General features: G+C 46.7%; 1 protein-coding gene and 1 long non-coding RNA gene across 2 annotated transcripts; one reads left to right on the forward strand and one right to left on the reverse strand.

The window, feature by feature from the left end:
• Positions 1–686: 686 nt before the first annotated feature.
• LOC143766691 (uncharacterized) lies at positions 687–12,979 on the reverse strand. The gene is made up of 6 exons (XM_077254549.1): positions 11,976–12,979; positions 11,667–11,846; positions 11,461–11,584; positions 11,280–11,377; positions 9,635–9,725; positions 687–3,001 (listed from the first exon to the last, which is right to left on the reverse strand). The coding sequence occupies exons 1-6, from the start codon at positions 12,051–12,053 to the stop codon at positions 1,644–1,646; spliced, it is 1,929 nt and encodes a 642-aa protein (XP_077110664.1). The 5' UTR covers positions 12,054–12,979; the 3' UTR covers positions 687–1,643.
• A 3-nt stretch (positions 12,980–12,982) lies between these two features.
• Positions 12,983–18,181, forward strand: LOC143766701 (uncharacterized). Its single transcript, XR_013213618.1, has 2 exons — positions 12,983–13,088; positions 16,966–18,181. It is a non-coding gene; the product is annotated as an uncharacterized LOC143766701 (long non-coding RNA).
• Positions 18,182–23,828: the final 5,647 nt, after the last annotated feature.

The following is a 23,828-nucleotide window of genomic DNA, read 5'->3' on the forward strand; positions in this document are numbered from 1 at the left end:
AATTCCCGTCAGACTCTTGTGTGTTACCTTGGGTGTCAGTATGACCAATGTCTTGTGTGATGGTACATGCTTTATGTATTTGTGTTTCAGTTTTCTCAAAGACTAAATTATTGTACACTCGGACCATGTGCATGACATATTGAAGATTTCTCTGTAACTTGTTTTACTGAGAAAAACCTCTGATCAATCCTAAGATTCTCTGCTTCACATTGGCTATACAAACTGGACCATAATTGTGAATCTGTATGGCTATGAACAAACAAACTCTATATTACTTTTCTTAGAATAATCATGAATAAAATCCATTTTCTCACCTATGGAATGTCTGTTCCTCTAGTGGATTGATCCAACCGTCAATGGATGGTCCTCCGTACCTTTACTGACTGCTCAGACCTCCGCCTGTATGGGACACTTGCAGCTCTTTATGGTTGGAGACACAAATCTTCACTCCTCTGTAGGCTCTGTCTGATCCTTGTGACGTGAAATAGTGGAATTCCTGCACCTTGAACAACAGGTGTTTAGCAGAGCTCTCCTCCCCCTGTGTGCAATCAAAAGGAATCCACCCAAAATAGCACAAAAATCAGATTTGGCTGGGCTCCCCAAAATGTTAGAAAAAATAACACTTTCTTACTTTTTTTTTTTTAAAGTAAGAGCACGCTGAGGATAGAAAGGAACGCAATATTGAATTATGTGGATAAAACAAATCTTGTTTAATGTTTATTCAAAAAGTGATTACAAAAATGAAGAAAAGTAAGTTCATAGCACCCAAAAATAAGTATTAGATTATAAAAGAGAAAACAAGCATTCAGTGGTTCTTACATATGGTCTTGAAGTTGATGTGGTCCGGGTTGGAGATTGGTAAAGTATGAGAGATCTCCTGAACAAGAGTTAGGTCGTCTTCTGTACTATTTTGACCCATAGACTACATTGGTTTCTATTTTTCCTGTCTCATAACAACATAAGATGATCTGCCTCTATGTTCTTAGCCTCTACCATATTAGAAGAACACTAGTAACTTGCAGAATATGCATATTAGTTATTTGTACATTACCTCATTTTGAAATGCTTAAGCATATAGCCTGTGACCTTTAAGAACCATTTACTATCTCCAAATAGCCACATATTGACAGTTCTGACAAAAGCCCCATAGTTCTGACAAACAGAGAACAGATGTATCGGCCAAAATCCTCAGAATAACTCAGTCCCTCAATATACTGAGTATCTATTTGCTAGTTAGAACCTGCATATGTTAAGTAATCTATATTTTTTATTATTGAAATACTAATATTTTACAGTGGCTTACCCTCCTTCTGGAGTGTGTCAATGACTGCCTTCTAGACATCTGTCCAGTCAGCAGTCTTCCTCATGATTGTGGAGCTTACTGAAACAGACTAAGGGACCTTTTTTGAACTTTTAGGAAGCCACTGCAGGTGTTTTTATTCTAATTTACTGACATAATGACTTTTGGGTTTTCATTGGCTGTAGGATATAGTCATCAACAGAAATAAACGCTTGAGATACATTAGAGTCATTACAGAGTGATCTAAGAGTTTAATTTTTTGGATTGAAGAACTGAAATAAATTAACTTTTTGATAATATTCTAATTTAGTTAGAAGCACTTGTATGTGACTATGAAAAACAATTAAGAACTTAAAAAAAGCTTCTCCCCTGTGTGAATTCTTTGGTGGCTAGAAAGAGACTGTTTCTTCACAAAACATTTCCCACATTCTGAAAATGAAAAAGGCTTCTCCCCTGTGTGAGATCTATGATGTCTGATAAGAACTGATTTATCTCGAAAACATTTCCCACATTCGGGACAGGAAAAAGGCTTCTCCCCTGAGTGAGATCTAAGATGTTTGATAAGACCTGATTTATCTAGAAAACATTTCCTACATTCTGAACAGGAAAAAGGCTTCTCCCCTGTGTGGGTTTTCTGGTGGCTATCAAGATTTGCTTTCCTGTTAAAACATTTCCCACATTCTGAACAGGAAAAAGGCTTCTCCCCTGTGTGGGTTTTCTGGTGGCTATCAAGATTCGCTTTCCTGTTAAAACATTTCCCACATTCTGAACATGAAAAAGGCTTCTCCCCTGTGTGGGTTTTCTGGTGGCTATCAAGACTCGCTTTCCTGTTAAAACATTTCCCACATTCTGAACATGAAAAAGGCTTCTCCCCTGTGTGAGAACTATGATGTCTGATAAGAAATGATTTATGTAGAAAACATTTCCCACATTCTGAACAGGAAAATGGCTTCTCCCCTGTGTGAGATCTAAGATGTTTGATAAGACCTGATTTATCTAGAAAACATTTCCCACATTCTGAACAGGAAAAAGGCTTCTCTCCTGTGTGAGTTCTTTGGTGGATAACAAGATGCGCTTTTTGAATAAAACACTTCCCACATTCTGAACAGGAAAAAGGCTTCTCCCCTGTGTGGGTTTTCTGGTGGTTAACAAGATTTTGTTTGTGGTTAAAACATTTCCCACATTCTGAACAGGAAAAAGGCTTTTCCCCTGTGTGGGTTTTCTGGTGGATAACAAGATTCGCTTTCCTGGTAAAACATTTCCCACATTCTGAACATGAAAATGGCTTCTTCCCTGTGTGAATTCTCTGGTGTCTGACAAAATCTGATTTCTGGTTAAAACATCTCCCACACTTGGAACAAGAAAATCTATTGTCTGCTTTGTGAAGTTTTTGTTGCTTGAGAAATGACTTTTCTAGGGGAAAACTATTTCCATATTCTGAAAATGAAAATGTCTTCATTGCTTTAGGAGTAGTTCGATTTTTAATGCTTATTTTGTGACTTTGATTTTCATTAGTACTAGGTAATGAATCAGAAGACAGGACCTGTTCCAAATGATCAGATGACAGATCTTTGCTGTGAAGGGATGATGGTATATTTGGAGTAATGGCATTCACTTCAATTGTATCCTGTGGGATCTCAAGATTATCTGATTTAAACATTGAAGATGTCAGCTGTCCTGCTGATCTCCTGGTACGGTTATCTGCCAAGAATAAAACCAATTATTATTTTAGAATAAAATATCCTTGAATTCTATATTTTTGAACATTTCTACTTAAACAGTCTGTAAAAATGGCAAGTTATGCAAAATTATTGAATTATTCACCAAGACAATGACAGTTTACAGTTTACTAGACTGTGCTCAAAACCACATTAAGCATCCATGATTTTGGCATTACTATAGTGAGAAGAAACCACTTATTTTACGGCATATGTATCTCCTGGAGCACAATCTGGGCACTATGTGTTGGGTAATAACTTGGGATATTTGCAATTTTCACTTTCCAACATCCACTGCGCGTGGAAACTGCAGTGCAGTCAAAATAGTCACTATTTCTATAGATTAATTTATTGAGGGTTATAATTTACAAAATGGAGTCACTTTATAGGGATTTCATCAGATCTGGTTTTCTGCAATTTTGTCATATTAGGGATTCTGCAAATGGTGTGCCCCATCTCCTCTGCGATCTGCTCCTGCAATGTCTGCTTCGGACACCAGACGCGGCTTACTAATTCTGCAGGCGATGCTGGTAACAGAGGTGGGGTTCGAACCAGAAGCTCTTGGCGGTGCAGGCTCTTCTCAGCCACTAAGATTAGAGTGCCTGGTATCTGTAGTACCATCCAGTCTGGCAGTATGGGTGTGTGTGTAATGAGCTGCAGTAATCTGCTCCCTGTTTTAGCCAATTGGAAAGCACCACACCTTTTTTAATCAGATACATTTATATTAACGATAACAAGATTTACAACAGATCACATGTTCATACTCATTTTGTTTTACAGTAAATTAACCCCCCGATAGAGACGATATCAGGAGCAAACAATAATTCATCCATAGTTGACAATATCAAACAGAGTTCCAGTTTACCATAAGTTGTACTCTATAATACTATATACTGGTATAACATTAATTAATCCTATCCAACCACGGATGTCATAATTTATGGAAGAAATCCAGCTTGTCCCTCCTGGTGTAAATGTTTTTCTCAAGCTCAGTTATGTGGTTCGTTTGAGCAATGAATTCACGTCTGGACGGAGGCTCCTCCCTAACCCAATATTTTGCAATCAGTTTCCTTGCAGCAAACGATAATCTTGCAATTACAATTTTAGTCGTATTGTCAGTTAATATTTCCTACACATACCCTAATATACATATCAATGGATCCCTAGGAATAACGTACCCATACACCACTACAATACAGTTCAACCCTACAATCCAATAGGAGGACAATCTGGGACAATGCCAAAGCACATGCAATATGTCTGTCTGAGATTGCTAACACCTTGGACAATCAGAGTTGGACCTCGAAAGCACCACACCTTACTACAGATTGAAGCATATTGCCGGAATCTGCCAGATACAGCCTTGATCTCCTCTAGTTCAGTCCTCTGTGATCAGCTCCCGGCTTGTGTATTTGTTTCCTGTTGTGACCCCGGCCTGTTTACTGACTACTCTTATGTCTCCCGAGTTATTATTTTCTCTGGCCTCTTGGTTCTGACACGGTTATCTGTCTATTCTTCTTCCCATCTTACTCCACAGAACAGTAGGTAACACTGTGCCCCAAGCCTAGGGGTCTCTGTGTAAGTCCAAATCCATGTAGAGGGGTTAAAGAAGTTAAAGGGTAATGGGCAAAACTGTGACTATAGACAATTACACATCTACTGAAATGATCAAGCTGAACAATCATCCTCAGGAGAAAAAATGAATAATGGTGAAACTTCTCTGGAGTAATTGGAGTATGGGACTCGGTGGCTCTAAGCAATATAAACTATCGTAAGGACCAATATTTTCTGACAGATAAATGTCAAGAAGAAATATTAGACATTTAAAGAGAACTTTTTATAATAGTGCAGAGCTGAGGGATCTTAAATTTAGATCTCAGGTATTTGGTAACTGAAACCTTTTTCTAAACACTACCAGGGAGTTACAGGCTCAGATAAGTGAGGCAGGCCGATCCCACCACAATCAAACTATCATGCAGAATGAAAAGTTACATCCTCAACAACAACATATGTATGAGGGGAGAACTCCAACACTAAACCCGAGTTGCACTCATTTATGGTGGACTACTGGAGCTACTATGAGTCCTGACCAGAAGAGTAGAGAAAGTATTAGCGCCCCCATTTCAGGAGAGATTACTGCACAATCCGAATTAACGTATATACAAAAACTGGGAAAACTTAATGACTCGAGTATAAGCCTAGGGTGGAAAATGCAGCAGCTACCGGTAAATGTCAAAAACAAAAATAGATACCAATAAAAGTAAAATTAATTGAGACATCAGTGGGTTAAGTGTTTTTGAATATCCATATTGAATCAGGAGCCCCATATAATGCTCCATACAGTTCATGATGGGCCCCATAAGATGCTCCATACAAAATACACCCCATATAATGCTGCACCAATGCTGATTATGGCCCCATAAGATGCTCCATAAAGTCATTTGCCCCATATGCTGTTGTTGCAATTAAAAAAATCACATACTCACCTCTCATCGCTCTGGCCCCCGTCACTTCCTATATTCACCTGCTCCACGTTCCACCGCTGCCAGCCGCCGCTACGTTCCCCGTCCACTGCACTGACTGCTCAGGCAGAGGGCGGCGCACACTAATAGCGTCACCGCGCCCTCTGACCGGAGCATCAGTGCAGTGGACGGGGAACGTAGCGGCAGCTGGCGACGGTGGAACGGGGGATCAGGTGAATATCGCGCACTGCTTATACTCACCTGCTCCTGGCGCGGTTCCTGCTTCCCTGACGCCGGCAGCTTCTTCCTGTAGTGAGCGGTCACATGGTACCGCTCATTACAGTAATGAATATGCGGCTCCACCCCTATGGGAGTGGAGTCGGGTCCATATTCATTACTGTAATGAGCAGTACCATGTAACCGCTCACTACAAGAAGAAGCTGCCGGAGCCGGGGCGACCAGGGACACGGTGCTAGGAGCAGGTCAGTATGCTTAGACAGCTGCCACTCCACCTCACCTGCCAACCCTGGGAATGACTTGAGTATAAGCTGAGAGGGGCAATTTCAGCCTAAAAAAAATGGGCTGAAATTCTCGGCTTATACTCGAGTATATACGGTATTTAGGATTGAAAACATAATGGAATTTATGACGTGGAGTGAATCCATGAAACCAGGGCTCGAGCCATGCCAACACATCTCCTGCAGGCGTGAATAAATGTACAGTGGGTACAGAAAGTATTCAGACCCCTTTCAATTTTTCACTCTTTGTTTCATTGCAGTCATTTGGTAAATTCAAAAAAGTTCATTTTTCTCCTTAATGTACACTCTGCATCCCATCTTGACTGAAAACAAAACAGAAATGTAGAAATTTTTGCAAATTTAATATAAAAGAAAAACTGAAGTATCACATGGTCATAAGTATTCAGACCCTTTGCTCAGACACTCATATATAAGTCCCATGCTGTCCATTTCCTTGTGATCCTCCTTGAGATGGTTCTACGCCTTCATTGGAGGCCAGCTGTGTTTAATTAACCCCCGAAGCCTTTTTCAGTTTTGCTTTTTCGTTGTTCACTCCCCTTCTTCTCACAGACATAACTTTTTTATTTTTCCATCAATATGGCCATGTGAGGACTTGTTTTTGAGGGACGAGTTGTACTTTTGAATGACACCATTGATTTTACCATGTTGTGTACTAGAAAACGGGAAAAAATTCCAAGTGCGGTGAAATTTAAAAAATAAAAATGCAATCTCACACTTGTTATTTGTTTGGCTTTTTTACTATGTTCACTAAACTGACCGGCCATTATGATTCTCCAGGTCATTACGAGTTCATAGACACCAAACATGTCTAGGTTCTTTTTTATCTATGTTTTGAAAAAAAAACAAACAAAAAAGTTAAAAAATAAAACTTGCGCCATTTTCCGATACCCGTAGTGTCTCATTTTTTGTGATCTCGGGTTGGGTGAGGGCTTATTTTTTGCGCGCCGAGCTGATGTTTTTAATGATACCATGTTGGTGCAGATACGATCTTTTGATCGCCCATTATTGCATTTTAATGCAATGTCGCGGCGACCAAAAAAAACATAATTCTGGCGTTTTTACTTTTTTTCTCGCTATGTCGTTTAGCAATCAGATTAATCCTTTTTTTTATAGATCAGGCGATTCTGAACGCAGCGGCACCAAATATGTGTATGTTTGATTTTAGGTTTATTGTTTTATTTTGAATGGGCGAAAGGGGGCTGATTTGAATTTTTATATTTTTTATTTTTATATTTTTAAAAACTTTTTTTGTTTTACTTTTGGCATGCTTCAATAGTCTCCATAGGAGACTAGAAGCTGCCACAACCCGATCGGCTCTGCTACATAGAGGCGATGTTCAGGTCATCTCTATGTAGCTGATTTACTCACTTGCTATGAGCGCCGACCACTGGGTGTCGCTCACAGGAAGCTGTCACTGATAACCATAGAGGTTTCCAGGAGACCTCAGATTGTCATGCCAACACACTGGTGACCCGCGATCACCTCACCTGACGAGTTGTCCCCAGTATGCGTATTTCCTTTGCGATTGCCAGAAGCGAAATTTAAATGCCGCTTCAGAGTTTGACAGCGGTATTTAACTGGTTAATAGCCGTGGGTGGATCTTGATTCCACCCGTGGCTACTGCGGGCACATGTCAGCTGTTCAAAACATGATGAAAGATGTGGGCTCACCACCGGAGCCCACATCAAAGGGAGGAAGTCTGACATAGGCGTACTATTACGCCCGATGTCAGTAAGGGGTTAAACTGATAGGAATTGATTGGGAAAGGCACACACCTGTCTATATAAGAGCTCATAGCTCACAGTGCATGTCAGACCAAATGAGAATCATGAGGTCAAAGGAACTGGCCAAGGAGCTCAGAGACAGAATTGTGGCAAGGCACAGATCTGGCCAAGGTTACAACAGAATTTCTGCAGTACTCAAGGTTCCTAAGAGCACAGTGGCCTCCATAATCTTTAAATGGAAGAAGTTTGCACCATCGCAAATCTTCCTAGACCTGGCCGTCTGCCAAATTGTGCAGTAGTGGGAGAAGAGCCTTGGTGAGAGAGGTAAAGAAGAACCCCAAGATCAGTGTGGCTGAGCTCCACAGATGCAGTAGGGAGATGGGAGAAAGTTCCACAAAGTCAACTATCACTGCAGCCCTCCACCAGTCGGGCCTTTCTGTACCCACTGTACATTTATTCACGCCTGCAGGAGATGTGTTGGCATGGCTCTAGCCCTGGTTTCATGGATTCACTCCATGTCATAAATTACATTATGTTTTCAATCCTAAGGAATTCAGATTGTGCAGTAATCTCTCCTGAAATGGGGGCGCTAATACTTTCTCTACGCTACTTTCCGTACCCACTGTATATTACAGCCATCAGCCACGTACAACTTAGAGATACATCATGGCGCAGGTGCACTAATTATTATGTAGTTTATCACAATCCTGTCTGAAGTTAGTCGGTTTTATAAGAAATTGTAAAATCAGGATAAAAGGAAACTCTGCTGTTATTGTCCAGAAAATCACACTTGGCCTCACTGCACATTTACTGTTGTCAATCATAAAAGTGAGGTTTGGCCAGAAAGACTGGACCTGGTCTTGTAGGGACCATATGAGCACATTCAGCAGCACAGAAGGGGGAGAAGGGAGATTCATCCAATATCAGGGATCTAAAAATGACCCAAGTGATCCATAATAGGATGACCAGCCAGAGACAGAATATTAGGAAAGGTGTAATCTGTCTGTTTAGGCATTTTGTTTTAGAATATAAACGAGATCCCACCAGTTTAAGACTCAATATATTAGAACAAATATCAGAACATGTGTCTAATAGGTCCCAAAGACTTGTGACTAGAGAATCCTATTGGAGTTTTAAACTATCCACACTTAAACCGGAGGATTTTCCATGTACGTATATTTTTCTTTATATGGATTTTATTGTGCATCCAATATGTATTTTACATCTATTTGTATAGTTTTGTATACGAAGAAAGGTTTCTATACAAAAAACTGCAGCATAGGCGCGGTTTAATTAATGAATTAAGCAATTGGATCAGTGACGCCGTTCTGGAGGATATAAAACATCCACAATGTATCATTTGTATAAGCCTGAGGAAGGAGCTGGTTCACAGCGGAAATGGGTAGAATATTAAAATGAAAAGTTTGTTGTTTTTTTTTAACGTTCATTTGTTTTGATACCCAACTTTATGGCTCAGCACTTGGCAGCACTTTTCAAAGCCCTGATTTTTTCCTTCTTCCCACATCAGGGATTTTGGAAGCCAACAGCATCATTACCCTCCGTTTTCTCATCATAATATTTTTCTAACTTGTCAGCACATTCTACGTACGCTGACATTTGCCTTTGTAGTTTACGGATCTGGGCAGGTAACGGTCAGAGTCTTCTAATCTCAGGGGGTAGTTGGATCCTCCAGGTTGTAAGTTGTATAGAAAAGGGCTTTCAATGCCCAAAGCCACTTGGACAGTTTTGGGTGGAGGAGAATGTTGTGGTCTAGAGGCAAAATGGTGATCACACGATTGTGATACGGCCGGACTACACCACCGATAAAGCAGCCACAGCCGGAGACTGAGAAGAATCTGTGACTTCTCTGCAGTTAGTGGTCACTACTCACCTGGGTAGTCAGATGTAGGAGTCTCCTCTTTACACCGCTCATCACCCCTCACATATGTCTCTGTAGTATTAATATGGGTCAGATCTTCACCCTGAAACAAATATTGTAAAGGTCACAGACAGATGGAGAAGTCACATCTATGATCAGCTCTAATCCTGCCATCTCCACCATTCTCATTACACAAGTATAAAACATATAATACTGGTGGATAAAGCAACACTGAACACAAGACCTTCACATCCGTCTACACATTGTGACAGTCACTGGTAAGGTGATAGAGGAGAGATATGTGTCACTGCGCTTAACGGCGTCAGTGATGTGAAACCAGAGCATTTTTCTCCAGCACACTACGTGTTGTGAGGGTTAAGTTGCATAAACAGGGCTGGTTTTATGTGGACCTTCACAGAGCGGGTGGGAGAAGGTCCACTTTATCTCCCCTGGCAGACCTGCCAGGACCTGCATGAGGTTGTGATCATGTGATCAATCACATGATGGGGAAGTTACAGGGTTGGGGTGAAATAACCGAGCTCTACAGGCAGTCTGGGCTCAGCTAGCCTGGAGAGAGGACTCCAGAGGCTTTGTGGCTCGTCGAGTACAGACTGAACCTGTCCTGCTCCAGAGCGGGGGGCCACCCACAACATACGGACTGTGCTGCAGCATTTTGTTTTCTTTTATCGTTTCGTTCCTGTTTTGGCCAAGAAGGCGGAGTTTGTTTTCCCCACAAGTTGGTTTATGCTGCCTTACAATACATCAACGATGATTTAAAGAGACGTTGTTCCCATTTTTCCTACCTCAGTGTGCCACCACGTAAGTGAACTACCACAACATCATAAAACCTCTTTCACACGTTCATGTCTCCGGTATGTGAGGTGACAGTTTTCACACGTACCGGAGACACGTACACATGTACACCCATTCAAATGAATGGGTCTGTGCACGTCAGTGTGTTTTCATGGACCGTGTGCCCCGCACGTAGTCATGTCCGTTTTTTACCGTCAGCACGGACGGCAAAACGTACTGCACACGTGCACATGGAGAACACACATTGATGTCCTCCGTGCGACACACATCAGAGAAGAAGAGCTACAGTAAGCGCTGTTTACCGGCGGCAGGTGCTGAAGACGGCTCTCATCATTCTCCCCTGCTCTGCCGGAGGTCAGGAACAGTGACAGCAGGAGCGGATGATCAGGGTTATTCATCACCTGCTGCCTGCAATATATCGAAATAAATGAATGAAAACCTGGTGTGGGTTCCCCCCTATTCTCTATCGTATTTTTATCTCTATCTCTATTGGATGTGTCGGATGATGGGAGTAAGAGTCCCAAAAGCCCCCACCTGCTGTCATCGTTCAGACTTTAATATAACTCATCATTCTCTTCTGCTCCTGACGATCGCCGGCAGACCAGGGGAGAACGATGAGAGCCGTCTTCAGCACCTGCCACCGAGGAAACAGTGCTTACAGTAGCGCATCTTCCCCGATGGCCGTCTGTGTGATACTGAGGTGGTACACGGTTGCCACACGTGTGCCGCAAGTATTACAGACACGGACACTGATATCTCCGGTATTGTTTTTTCCGGGATCGGAAATAAACGGAAGTGTGAAATCGGCCTAAGGGAGATCTCATGACACCTTCTCTCCATCTACCTTATGATCCTGAGGAACATTGGGATCTTCTTGCTTGCAGTCCTCTGGAAGAAGAGGACGGGGACATCTCTCTGGTGTTGTCCTCTTACTGGATAGATCTGGAGGAAACACATACAGGGACTGAATTCATTCTTTACATACAGATAATTATAGGCCGTGTGTATTTAGTCCTGTCTATTACCTGGTGATGTGAGGGGCTGGGGAACCTCCATCATGACGTCCTTGTACAGATCTCTGTGTCCTTCTAAATACTCCCACTCCTCCATGGAGAAATAGATGGCGACATCCTGACACCTTATAGGAACCTGACACATACAATGATACCGTCATCCCCTGATCCCTTCATAGCGTTACTGTATAATGTCCCAGCATTCCCAGCAGTGTCACCTCTCCAGTCAGCAGCTCAATCATCTTGTAGGTGAGTTCTAGGATCTTCTGGTCATTGATGTCCTCATATATCAGGGGGTGAGGTTGAGGCCCCGTGATTGGGCTCAGGGGTCTTCCCCATCCCTCAGACACAGGGTCCTGACAGCGCTCACTAGAGGTCTTCTTCACTACTGTGTAATCCTGGTTATGGAGAGACACATTAATAAATCTCACTACAGACATTTCCAGAGTCTTCACCTCTCCAGTTCTGTCCATCTGTTATTCCCATAGATAAGAATGATGTAATGTGACGTCATCAGAATCTCTCACCTCTCCAGTAAGCCGGAAGAGGATCTCTAGGGTGAGGTGTAATATCCTCTCCGCCATCTTGTCTCTGTCCATATCCATCTGTAATGGGTAAATCAGGAAATTCTCTTCTATAGAAGATCTTCACTGAGAGGATCCAATATTGTAGAGACCTGAATGAGAAGAAGATGAGCCGATGTAACATCATAAGAATCCTGTGTAATAATACAATTACTGGAGATAATAAGGGAAACATATGAGGAGATTTATTATTTTACAGTATTTAGTTTTCTTCTTTCCATCTACTAATAAATCCTATATATTTCGGCCACAGACAACAAGCAGTTTCTCCCTCGGAGTCGGCAGCTGAATACGTTCCTCATAGACTCATCTTCCATAACGCTAATTCTCGCCTCATTTCCCGACCCTGGAATCGGCATTAGTAATACTGCAGGAGATATTCATTACACGTGACAGGAGAAATAACGACTCCATGATGAGGACGACATCTCCATCTCCTACTGCGGCTCTAGGAACAGATCTGTCCAGAGTCGGTCACTGACTCCATCCCCACCGGCCTCTATATGGAGGTTTCCCGTCTTCCCCGCACTGGAATCTTCTATCACGTTAGATCTCAGCTCTGAGTCACACACAGAAGTTTGAGGCTTTTATAGGAGATTGTCGGTAAGAACAAGACCGGAGATATCTGAGGCCGATGTCTCCATGTACGGGGTTTATTTCTCCGGATAGGATGGTTTTCTTTGGTACTTTCCCCCATTAGAAGGGACACCGGTGGATATTGGGGTCTTTACCTGCTACAGTCCTGGTGGGATTTACTCGGTACAGTGGCCGCTGGACAAATCTCACCATCAATTCCCCTCAGACTGAAGGAACATCGCTCCTCTACTCGGCTCTATGGATCCAGGATGAAATCCACTGCGGCCCCTGCAAGAAAAGAAGGAGGAAGAGCAGAAGTTGGGGGAGACCACGGTAAATGCTAGAGTGTATGGGCTCCTTCCAGGTGTGACGTCATTTCCGGGGGCGTGTCCTATCGGGAGGGGCGTGTCCTATCGGGAGGGGGCGTGTTCTCCAAGGCGGCAGAGGACAGCAGCATGACAGCTTGTGGACGCCATGGAGGTCAGTGGTTTCAGGGTGAAAAATGCTACTTGCCGATCGCTATTCGCTATTGGGGGGAGGCCCTGTGGTGGTCGACCTACTTGTCTGTGTGGGGAGTGACCCGTGGTGGGATTTTGGGGGGCTCCGCTGCTGGCTATTGTGGGGGACCCCTGCTGTGGGATTTTGGGGGGCTCCGCTGCTGCTGGCTATTGTGGGGGACCCCTGCGGTGGGATTTGGGGGGGCTCCACTGCTGCTGGCTATTGTGGGGGACCACTGCGGTGGGATTTTGGGGGGCTCCGCTGCTGCTGGCTATTGTGGGGGACCCCTGCGGTGGGATTTTGGGGGGCTCCGCTGCTGCTGGCTATTGTGGGGGACCCCTGCTGTGGGATTTTGGGGGGCTCCGCTGCTGCTGGCTATTGTGGGGGACCCCTGCTGTGGGATTTTGGGGGGCTCCGCTGCTGCTGGCTATTATGGGGGACCGCTGCGGTGTGGTTTTGGGGGGCTCCGCTGCTGCTGGCTATTGTGGGGGACCCCTGCGGTGGGATTTTGGGGGGCTCCGCTGCTGGCTATTGTGGGGGACCCCTGCTGTGGGATTTTGGGGGGCTCCACTGCTGCTGGCTATTGTGGGGGACCACTGCGGTGGGATTTTGGGGGGCTCCGCTGCTGCTGGCTATTATGGGGGACCGCTGCGGTGTGGTTTTGGGGGGCTCCGCTGCTGCTGGCTATTGTGGGGGACCCCTGCGGTGGGATTTTGGGGGGCTCCGCTGCTGCTGGCTATTGTGGGGGACCCCTGCTGTGGGATTTTGGGGGGCTCCGCTGCTGCTGGCTATTGTGGGGGACCACTGCGGTGGGATTTTGGGGGGCTCCGCTGCTGCTGGCTATTGTGGGGGACCCCTGCTGTGGGATTTTGGGGGGCTCCGCTGCTGCTGGCTATTATGGGGGACCGCTGCGTTGTGGTTTTGGGGGGCTCCGCTGCTGCTGGCTATTGTGGGGGACCCCTGCGGTGGGATTTGGGGGGCTCCGCTGCTGCTGGCTATTGTGGGGGACCCCTGCGGTGGGATTTTCGTGGGCTCCGCTGCTTCTGGCTATTGTGGGGGACCCCTGCGGTGGGATTTTGGGGGGCTCCGCTACTGCTGGCTATTGTGGGGGACCCCTGCGGTGGGATTTTGGGGGGCTCCGCTGCTGCTGGCTATTGTGGGGGACCCCTGCGGTGGGATTTTGGGGGGCTCCGCTGCTGCTGGCTATTGTGGGGGACCCCTGCGGTGGGATTTTGGGGGGCTCCGCTGCTGCTGGCTATTGTGGGGGACCCCTGCGGTGGGATTTTGGGAGGCTCCGCTGCTGCTGGCTATTGTGGGGGACCCCTGTGGTGGGATTTTGGGGGTACCATGCTGCTGCTGGCTATTGTGGGATTTTGTGGGGGGGGGGACTGCTGCTGGCTGTTGTGGTGGACTTCTGTGGTAGGCGACCTGCTTGTGTGAGGGGGGCTGCAGGCTATTGGGGGACCCCTGATTTGCTTGTGGGGGGGCGACCTGCTGCATGCTATTGGGGGTGACCCATTTTAGTGGGGGGGGACCTGCTTGTGGGGGGGGGACCTGCTGCTGGCAATTGGGGGGACCCCTGTGGTGGGATTTAGGGGTGACGTGCTGCTTATGGGGTGACTTGTTTGGGGTGGGAGACCTGCTGCTGGCTATTGGGGTGACCCCTATGGTGGGACCCCTGTGGTGTGATTTGGGGGCGACCTGCGTGCGGGGGACCCCTTTTAGTGAGGGTGACCTGCTTATCGTTGGGTTTGGGGAGGCGGCCTGCTTGTTGCGGGACCCCTTTTAGTGGGGGCGACCTGCTTGTGGAGGGGTGACCTGCTGATGGCTATTGATGGGCCCCTGTGGTGGGGTTTGGGGGTGACCTGCTGGCTATTGAGGGGGACCCCTGTGGTGGGGTTTGGAGGTGACTTGCTGCTTACGGGGTGGACCCCTTTTAGTGGGGGCGACCTGCTGCTGGCTATTGGGGAGACCCTGGTGGTGGGGTTTGAGGGCGACATGCTTGTGGTCGGGTTTTGGGAGGGCGTGACCTGCTGTCTATTGGGGGGGACCCTTGTGGTGGATGTGGGAGGAGACCTGCTGCAAGCTATTGGGGGACCCCTGTGGTGGGATGTGGGGGTGACCTGCTTGTGGTGGGATGTGGGGAGGCGACCTGCATGTGAGGGGTGACCTGCTGCAGGCTATTTGGGGGACCCCTGTGGTGAGATTTGAGGGCGACCTGCTTGTGGGGAGGCGACATGCTTGTCGTTGAATGTGGGGAGGCGACCTGCTTGTCGTTGAATGTGGGGAGGCGACCTGCTTGTCGTTGAATGTGGGGAGGCGACCTGCTTGTCGTGGAATGTGGGGAGGCGACCTGCTTGTCGTGGAATGTGGGGAGGCGACCTGCTTGTCGTGGAATGTGGGGAGGCGACCTGCTTGTCGTGGAATGTGGGGAGGCGACCTGCTTGTCGTTGAATGTGGGGAGGCGACCTGCTTGTCGTTGAATGTGGGGAGGCGACCTGCTTGTCGTTGAATGTGGGGAGGCGACCTGCTTGTCGTTGAATGTGGGGAGGCGACCTGCTTGTCGTTGAATGTGGGGAGGCGACCTGCTTGTCGTTGAATGTGGGGAGGCGACCTGCTTGTCGTTGAATGTGGGGAGGCGACCTGCTTGTCGTTGAATGTGGGGAGGCGACCTGCTTGTCGTTGAATGTGGGGAGGCGACCTGCTTGTCGTTGAATGTGGGGAGGCGACCTGCTTGTCGTTGAATGTGGGGAGGCGACCTGCTTGTCGTTGAATGTGGGGAGGCGACCTGCTTGTCGTGGAATGTGGGGAGGCGACCTGCTGCTGGCTATTGGGGGGATCCCGTGGTGGGATTTGGGGATGACCTGCTGCTTACAGATGGAACCCTTTTATTGGGGGGTGACCTGCTGCTTACTGGGGGATCCCTTTTATTGGGGGGCGACCTGCTTATGGGTTGGGTTTGGGGGGGGCTGAAGAGGGTTTAAGCTGGGTGGGGGGTGGACATCGAAGGGGGTGTGTGCTGGGTGGGGGGGTCCACGTCCGATGGGTGTTGGACGTCCGATGGGGGTTTCTGGGGGTTGGACGTCCGAAGGGGGTGTGTGCTGGGTGGGGGGGTCCACGTCCGATGGGGGTTTGTGCTGGGTGGGGGGGTCCACGTCTGATAGGGGTTTGTGCGGGGTGGGGGGTCTGCATCTGGGGGTTTCTGCTGGGTGGGGGGTTCCGCGTCCGGTGGGGGTTGAACGTCCGATGGGGGTTTGTGGGGGTTGGACGTCCGATGAGAGTTTAAGCTGGGGTGGCGTTCGATTGGAGGGGGTGTCTGATGGGATTTATGGTTGGGGCAGGGGGCGTCATATTTGGATTTACGCTTGAGGGGAGGGAATGTCTGGTGGGCTTTGGATTTATCCTGTGGGGTCCGCTGGTTAATGTGAGGTGGAGGTTTCTGACTGGGGGAGCGAGGTTATGCTGTGTGGCCCGCTGGTTAATGTGAGGTGGAGGTTTCTGACTGGGGGAGCGAGGTTATGCTGTGTGGCCCACTGGTTAATGTGAGGTGGAGGTTTCTGACTGGGGGAGCGAGGTTATGCTGTGTGGCCATCTGGTTGATGGGGGGGGGGGGGGGGGCTAATGCTTCAGTGGGGTACACAAAAAAAAATGAGTGTATGCTGCTTATGCTATGCAAAAAAAAAATTTAGGTATTTCCCTGTAGAGGAGGCCACACCACCAACTGGCACAAAGCTAATCCTTTTTAGCTTAATGTCAGTAGGAGGCAGACATGGGTCTGGACCACCCAGCCCAGTTTCTGACTTAGGTTTTGGGTTTTTTTTTTATTAACGATTTTCCTTTTTCTTTTTTCTTTTTTCAGATACGGCTTTTGAGGGCGACAGTGGAATTGTCACTCTAATCTCCCACCTAGAATTGTCACTACCGTATCATCTGTGGTCTATGAGGCAAGGCCCTGACACATCAAGAGTGTTTGTGGTTCCCCAGAGGACGGTCCATGCCATGAATCCCCCTACCCTCTCGCCCCCCCAGAGCCAGATAGAGTAGGGAGGGAAGACGAGTCCGTTATGTGCCAGCCACCGAAAGGTCTGCGTCCAGGTTATTCCATGCCCATCTTCATAATCTGTCTGTGAAGAATGATGTGTGATCTTCAGGACACATATATCCTACCAGGCAGTGAGGGGGCTACTTTAAAAAAATAAAATAAAAAAAAAAATGGAAAGGACAGGACAAGTATGTCCTAGTTTGCCCCTGAGCAATATGGACGTCTCCTGGGGAAACCTTCCTATTCATGCAGCCTCCATGTTTTCCAGAGGCTCCTGTGACCCTGCTCTTAAAATATCCAGGCTTCGGTCTAGGCCTTCTCTGGTGGCCGGTCCACACCGCCAGTGCCCTGAATAATCATGCACGCCAACTTTCTAGTGTGTCCTACTCTGCACCTATCAGTTTAAGAGTACTTCGCTTCTGCAACAGAGGACTAAAGTCTGCCTCCCAAGAGATATGCGGTTCAATTTTGGTTGTTTTGGAAATGTTCTGTCCAAAAAAACGACGGGACAACTCTCCGACCCGCCAGGAAAAGACGAGACCTTCCTTTAGGCCAACCCCCTCCTGGCATCCATGAACCCACCAGCACTGGTCTGCTAGGCCTGGATCTAGCAGACTCTCTTCGACATGATGGGGCTTTCCCACCTTGGCTGTTTCTCAGGGTCGGCTGCCGTGTCCTTCACAATTCAAGGCCGGTATTATGATCTCTGGTCTGGGACACCGAAACCTCAGACATTGGAGGCAGGCCTGGGGGGGGGGCAGAGCCACATACCAAACCGACAGTCCAGCCCGCATGCACCAACAGCATATTACAGTTTTAAAATACTGTAGAAATGCATAAAATGAAACAAGCAAAGGCATAAAGTTATTCAATGCAAAAAAATGCAGTTTTATAAAATTAGAAATGTTTCTATATCTAATGGTAAAATGATATTTATCCAGTATTTCTATAAGTAAAAGTCTGAGATTTCTGTGGGAAATGGTAATTTGTTCCTCTTAAACCAGTTCTGAATGTAAATAAAACATTGCTCTGATGAAGTCTCCACATTGTATTTTCGCCTTTCATTTCATACGCAGGGCAGGACAAGCCCATGATGTATCTGTGTAACACATGGAAGGTGCTATAATAACAGCCTAAGGCTAGGTTCACATTGCGTTAGGGCAATCCGTTTAGCGCTAGCGGATTGCGCTAACGCAATGTATTTTTAGGGGTCGCGTTTGGGGGTCGCGTTAACGTTTCCGTTCTCGCAGATCCCCGATCTGCGAGAGTGGGGAACGGACCTCGGGCGCGCCGCGGACGCTGCAAGCAGCGTCCGAGGCGCGTCACAGAAGAACGGCACATCACTAGCGCGAGCCGAAAAAGGCACGCGCTAGTGATGCGCTGCTGGCGAAATTAACATTGCTGTCAATGGGTGCGCTAACGGACCCGTTGCACGGCGTTAATTGCGACATTTTCGCCGTGCAACGCTGTCCGTTAGCGATCACCCATTAACGCAATGTGAACCCAGCCTTATGCTGGTTTCACACCAGCGTTCGGCAGGGCTGCGGATGGCAGCCTTCTTCCTCCGTTAAGGCTACTTTCACACTAACGTCGCTTGCTGTACGTCTCAATGCGTCGTTTTGGAGAAAAAACGCATCCTGCAAATTTGCCTGCATGATGCGTTTTTTCTCCATAGACTTTCATTAGCAACACATTGGGACGGATTGCCACACGTCGCATCCGTCGTGCGACAGATGCGTCGTGTTTTGGCGGACCGTCGGCACAAAAAAAGTTCCATGTAACGTTTTTTTGTGCGTCGAGTCCGCCATTTTCGACCGCGCATGCGTGGCCGAAACTCCGCCCCCTCCTCCCCGGAACTCACAATGGGCCACGGATGCGTTGTAAAACTGCCTCCGCTGCCCACGTTGTTCTACATAAAACACACTGTCCGTCGGGCCGACGGCCCGTACCGACTGACTAATGTGAAAGTAGCCTAAGCCCCGCTCACTGCCACAACTCTTCATTCAGTTCCGTCTATGTCTGCATGCGTCCTGCATACCTTATCTTTAATATTGGGTACGCAGGCCAAGCGGATGCCTCCGCATGCGTTGTTTTAACGCGCCGACTGCAATAAAATGCAACATGTTGCGTTCGACGCAGTTCAGCGCATCTTCAAAATGAGGCATGCCTGCGTACCCAATGTTAGTTGGGGGATGCATGCAGACGTAGGCGGAGCTGAAGGAAGAGGCGCAGCAGTGGGCGGGGCTTAATGGAGGAAGAAGGCTGCCGAACGCTGGTGTGAAACCTGCCTGAGACAGGTAAGCCACCTTTGAAACAATGTTCACATGTACAAGCTCTTAGCCCCTTTGTGGCGGGGCCAATTTTTTAAAATCTGACCAGTGTCACTTTATATAGTAATAACTCTGGAATGCTTCAACATCCCATTGATTTTGAGATTAATTTTTTTTTTCGTGTTATATTAGACTTTATGATAATGGTAAACTTGAGTTGATATGTTTTGCTTTATTTTGTAAAAAATCAGAAATTTTACAAATTTTAAAAAATATAAATTTTTAATGATTTTCCCTTTAAGGCCAGAGTCACACTAGAGAGGAATACGGACGAGTGCTATGCGAGAAAAGAATCGCATAGCACTCGAACCAATGTTAATCTCCCATCACTTTTTTTTCAAGGCCGTATATGTGCGAGTGAAATTGCAGTATGCTGTGATTTGCACCGTATATCAGCCGAGACTCGCCAATGAAAGTCTATTTGTGCAAGAAAAACTCGCACCACACGGGCCATCATTGTGACTTGCGAGAAATACGCAACGGTGTCCTTTGAAAGGCCGACAATTCAGGTGCAGTGTACAGTAAAATCACACTGACAGGTTACAATAGAATAGATATATATATATACACACAGTATAGGTGTATATAAAATCTAAAGAGATACACTACAGACCAAAAGTTTGGACACACCTTCTCATTTAAAGATTTTTCTGTATTTTCATGACTATGAAAATTGTACATTCACACTGAAGGCATCAAAACTAGTGTTGAGCATTCCGATACTGCAAGTATCGGAATTCCGATACCGAGATCCGATATTTTTGTGGTATCGGGTATCGGTATCGAAACAACATTAATGTAAAAGAGAGAATTAAAATAAAAAATATTGCTATACTCACCTCTCCGACGCAGCCTGGACCTCAGCGAAGGAACCGGCAGCGTTGTTTGTTTAAAATTCGCGCGTTTACTTGGTTACGTGAAGTCCCGGCTTGTGATTGGTCAGGGCGGCCATGTTGCCGGGACGCGGACCAATCACAGCAAGCCGTGACGAAATTACGTCACGGCTTGCTGTGATTGGTCCGCGTCCCGGCAACATGGCCGCCATTAACCAATCACAAGCCGTGACGTCACGGGAGGCTGGACACGCGCGCATTTTAAAAATCGCGTGTGTCCAGCCTCCAGTGACGTCCCGGCTTATGATTGGTCACGGCGCCATGTTGCCGGGACGCGGACCAATCACAGCAAGCCGTGACGAAATTACGTCACGGCTTGCTGTGATTGGTCCGCGTCCCGGCAACATGGCCGCCATTAACCAATCACAAGCCGTGACGTCACGGGAGGCTGGACACGCGCGCATTTTAAAAATCGCGCGTGTCCAGCCTCCAGTGACGTCCCGGCTTATGATTGGTCACGGCGCCATGTTGCCGGGACGTGGACCAATCACAGCAAGCCGTGACGAAATTACGTCACGGCTTGCTGTGATTGGTCCGCGTCCCGGCAACATGGCCGCCCTGACCAATCACAAGCCGGGACTTCACGTAACCAAGTAAAAGCGTGAATTTTAAACAAACAACGCTGCCGGTTCCTTCGCTGAGGTCCAGGCTGCGTCGGAGAGGTGAGTATAGCAATATTTTTTATTTTAATTCTCTCTTTTACACATTTATATGGATCCCAGGGCCTGAAGGAGAGTTTCCTCTCCTTCAGACCCTGGGAACCATCAGGGATACCGTCCGATACATGAGTCCCATTGACTTGTATGGGTATCGGATTGGATCCGATACTTTGCCGGTATCGGCCGATACTTTCCGATACCGATACTTTCAAGTATCGGACGGTATCGCTCAACACTAATCAAAACTATGAATTAACACATGTGGAATTATATACTTAACAAAAAAGTGTGAAACAACTGAAATTATGTCTTATATTCTAGGTTCTTCAAAGTAGCCACCTTTTTCTTTGATGACTGCTTTGCACACTCTTGGCATTCTCTTGATGAGCTGCAAGAGGTAGTCACTGGGAATGATTTTCACTTCACAGGTGTGCCCTGTCAGGTTTAATAAGTGGGATTTCTTGCCTTATAAATGGGTTTGGGAACATCAGTTGTGTTGTGCAGAAGTCTGGTGGATACACAGCTGATAGTCCTACTGAATAGACTGTTAGAATTTGTATTATGGCAGGAAAAAAGCAGCTAAGTAAAGAAAAACGAGTGGCCATCATTACTTTAAGAAATGAAGGTCAGTCAGTCCGAAAAATTGGGAAAACTTTGAAAGTGTCCCCAAGTGCAGTGGCAAAAACCACCAAGCGCTACTAAGAAACTGGCTCACATGAGGACCGCCCCAGGAAAGGAATACCAAGAGTCACCTCTGCTTCTGAGGATAAGTTTATCCGAGTCACCATCCTCAGAAATCGCAGGTTAACAGCAGCTCAGATTAGAGACCAGGTCAATGCCACACAGAGTTCTAGCAGCAGACACATCTCTACAACAACTGTTAGGGCTTGTTTCCATTTGCGAGAAACACATCTGTATCTCGCATGTGGAAACCAAGCTGTGGCGCCGGCACTTTGGAGCGGAGCGTGCAGCTCCTTGTGTTCCTATGCGGTCGCACGCTCCGCTGTGGAGTGCAGGTGCTACAGCTTGGTTTCCACATGCGAGATACGGACGTGTTTCTCGCAAATGGAAACAAGCCCTTAAGAGGAGACTTTGTGCAGCAGGCCTTCATGGTAAAATAGCTGCTAGGAAACCACTGCTAAGGACAGGCAACAAGCAGAAGAGACTTGTTTGGGCTAAATAACACAAGGAATGGACATTAGACCAGTGGAAACCTGTGCTTTGGTCAGATGAGTCCAAATTTGAGATCTTTGGTTCCAACCACCGTGTCTTTGTACACAGAAAAGGTGAACGGATGGACTCTAAATGCCTGGTTTCCACCGTGAAGCATGGAGGAGGAGGTGTGATGGTGTGGGGGGCTTTGCTGGTGACACTGTTGGGGATTTATTCAAAACTGAACCAGCATGGCTACCACAGCATCTTGCAGCGGCATGCTATTCCATCCGGTTTGCGTTTAGTTGGACCATCATTTATTTTTCAACAGGACAATGACCCCAAACACACCTCCAGGCTGTGTAAGGGCTATTTGACCAAGAAGGAGAGTGATGGGGTGCTACGCCAGATGACCTGGCCTCCACAGTCACCAGACCTGAACCCAATCGAGATGGTTTGGGGTGAGCTGGACCGCAGAGTGAAGGCAAAAGGGCCAACAAGTGCTAAGCATCTCTGGGAACTCCTTCAAGATTGTTGGAAGACCATTCCCAGTGACTACCTCTTGAAGCTCATCAAGAGAATGCCAAGAGTGTGCAAAGCAGTCATCAAAGCAAAACGTGGCTACTTTGAAAAACCTAGAATATAAGACATATTTTCAGTTGCCTTACACTTTTATTAAGTATATAATTCCACATAGTTTTGATGCCTTCAGTGTGAATGTACAGTTTTCATAGTCATGAAAATACAGAAAAATCTTTAAATGAGGTGTGTCTAAACATTTGGTCTGTACTGTCTGTGTGTATGTATGTGTGTGTGTGTATATATATATATATATTATAATATATCACACGGACAGCGGAATAGCTGATAGTTAATTTGTCGGCTTCTGTTAAATCATTGCAGAGGCTGACAGGATAGGAGACGGTTTACATACAGTAAACCATTGCAGAACAGTTAGACTTATATAGGTCAGTGACTAATACGGTTAGTAGTGTGTGTGTGTGTGTGTGTGTGTGTGTAAAATTTGGGGCCTGTATGTATTTAATAATGTTTTCACTGAAAAAAACTGGCGTGGGCTCCCGCACAATTTTCTGTGCCACAGAGTGAAAGCCAGTGACTGAGGACAGATATTATAGCCTAGAGAGGGACCATGGTTATTGCCACCCCAGAAAAGGTGCATCTGTAAGATGCACCAATTCTGGCACTCAGCCTCTGTCTTCTCACTGCCCTGTAGCGGTGGCATATGGGGTAATAAGGGGTTAATGTCACCTTTGTATTGTAAGGTGACATTAGCCCAGCTTAGTAATGGAGAGATGTCTGATAGATGCCTCTCCATTACTAACCTGTGGGCTTGATGTTACTTGACAATAAAAAGGTGACATCAACCACACAATTATGAACCCCTCTGCCACAGGGCAAGTGGGAAGAGCGAGGCTAAGTGCCAGAATTGGCACATCTATAAGATGCGCCATTTCTGCGACGGCTGAGAGCTTATGGTTTTTAGCCTGTGGGGCTGCCAATATCCATGGCCTCTTCACAGGCTATAAATATCAGCCTACAGCTGTCTGCCTAGCATTTGCTGGTTGGATTTTATGTCAATATTTTGTGTCCCCCTGTAAAATAGCCAGTAAAGGCTAAGCAAACAG

The sequence above is a fragment of the Ranitomeya variabilis genome, chromosome 4 (assembly GCF_051348905.1).
Source record: "Ranitomeya variabilis isolate aRanVar5 chromosome 4, aRanVar5.hap1, whole genome shotgun sequence".
In the NCBI taxonomy this organism is placed as follows: Eukaryota; Metazoa; Chordata; class Amphibia; order Anura; family Dendrobatidae; genus Ranitomeya; species Ranitomeya variabilis.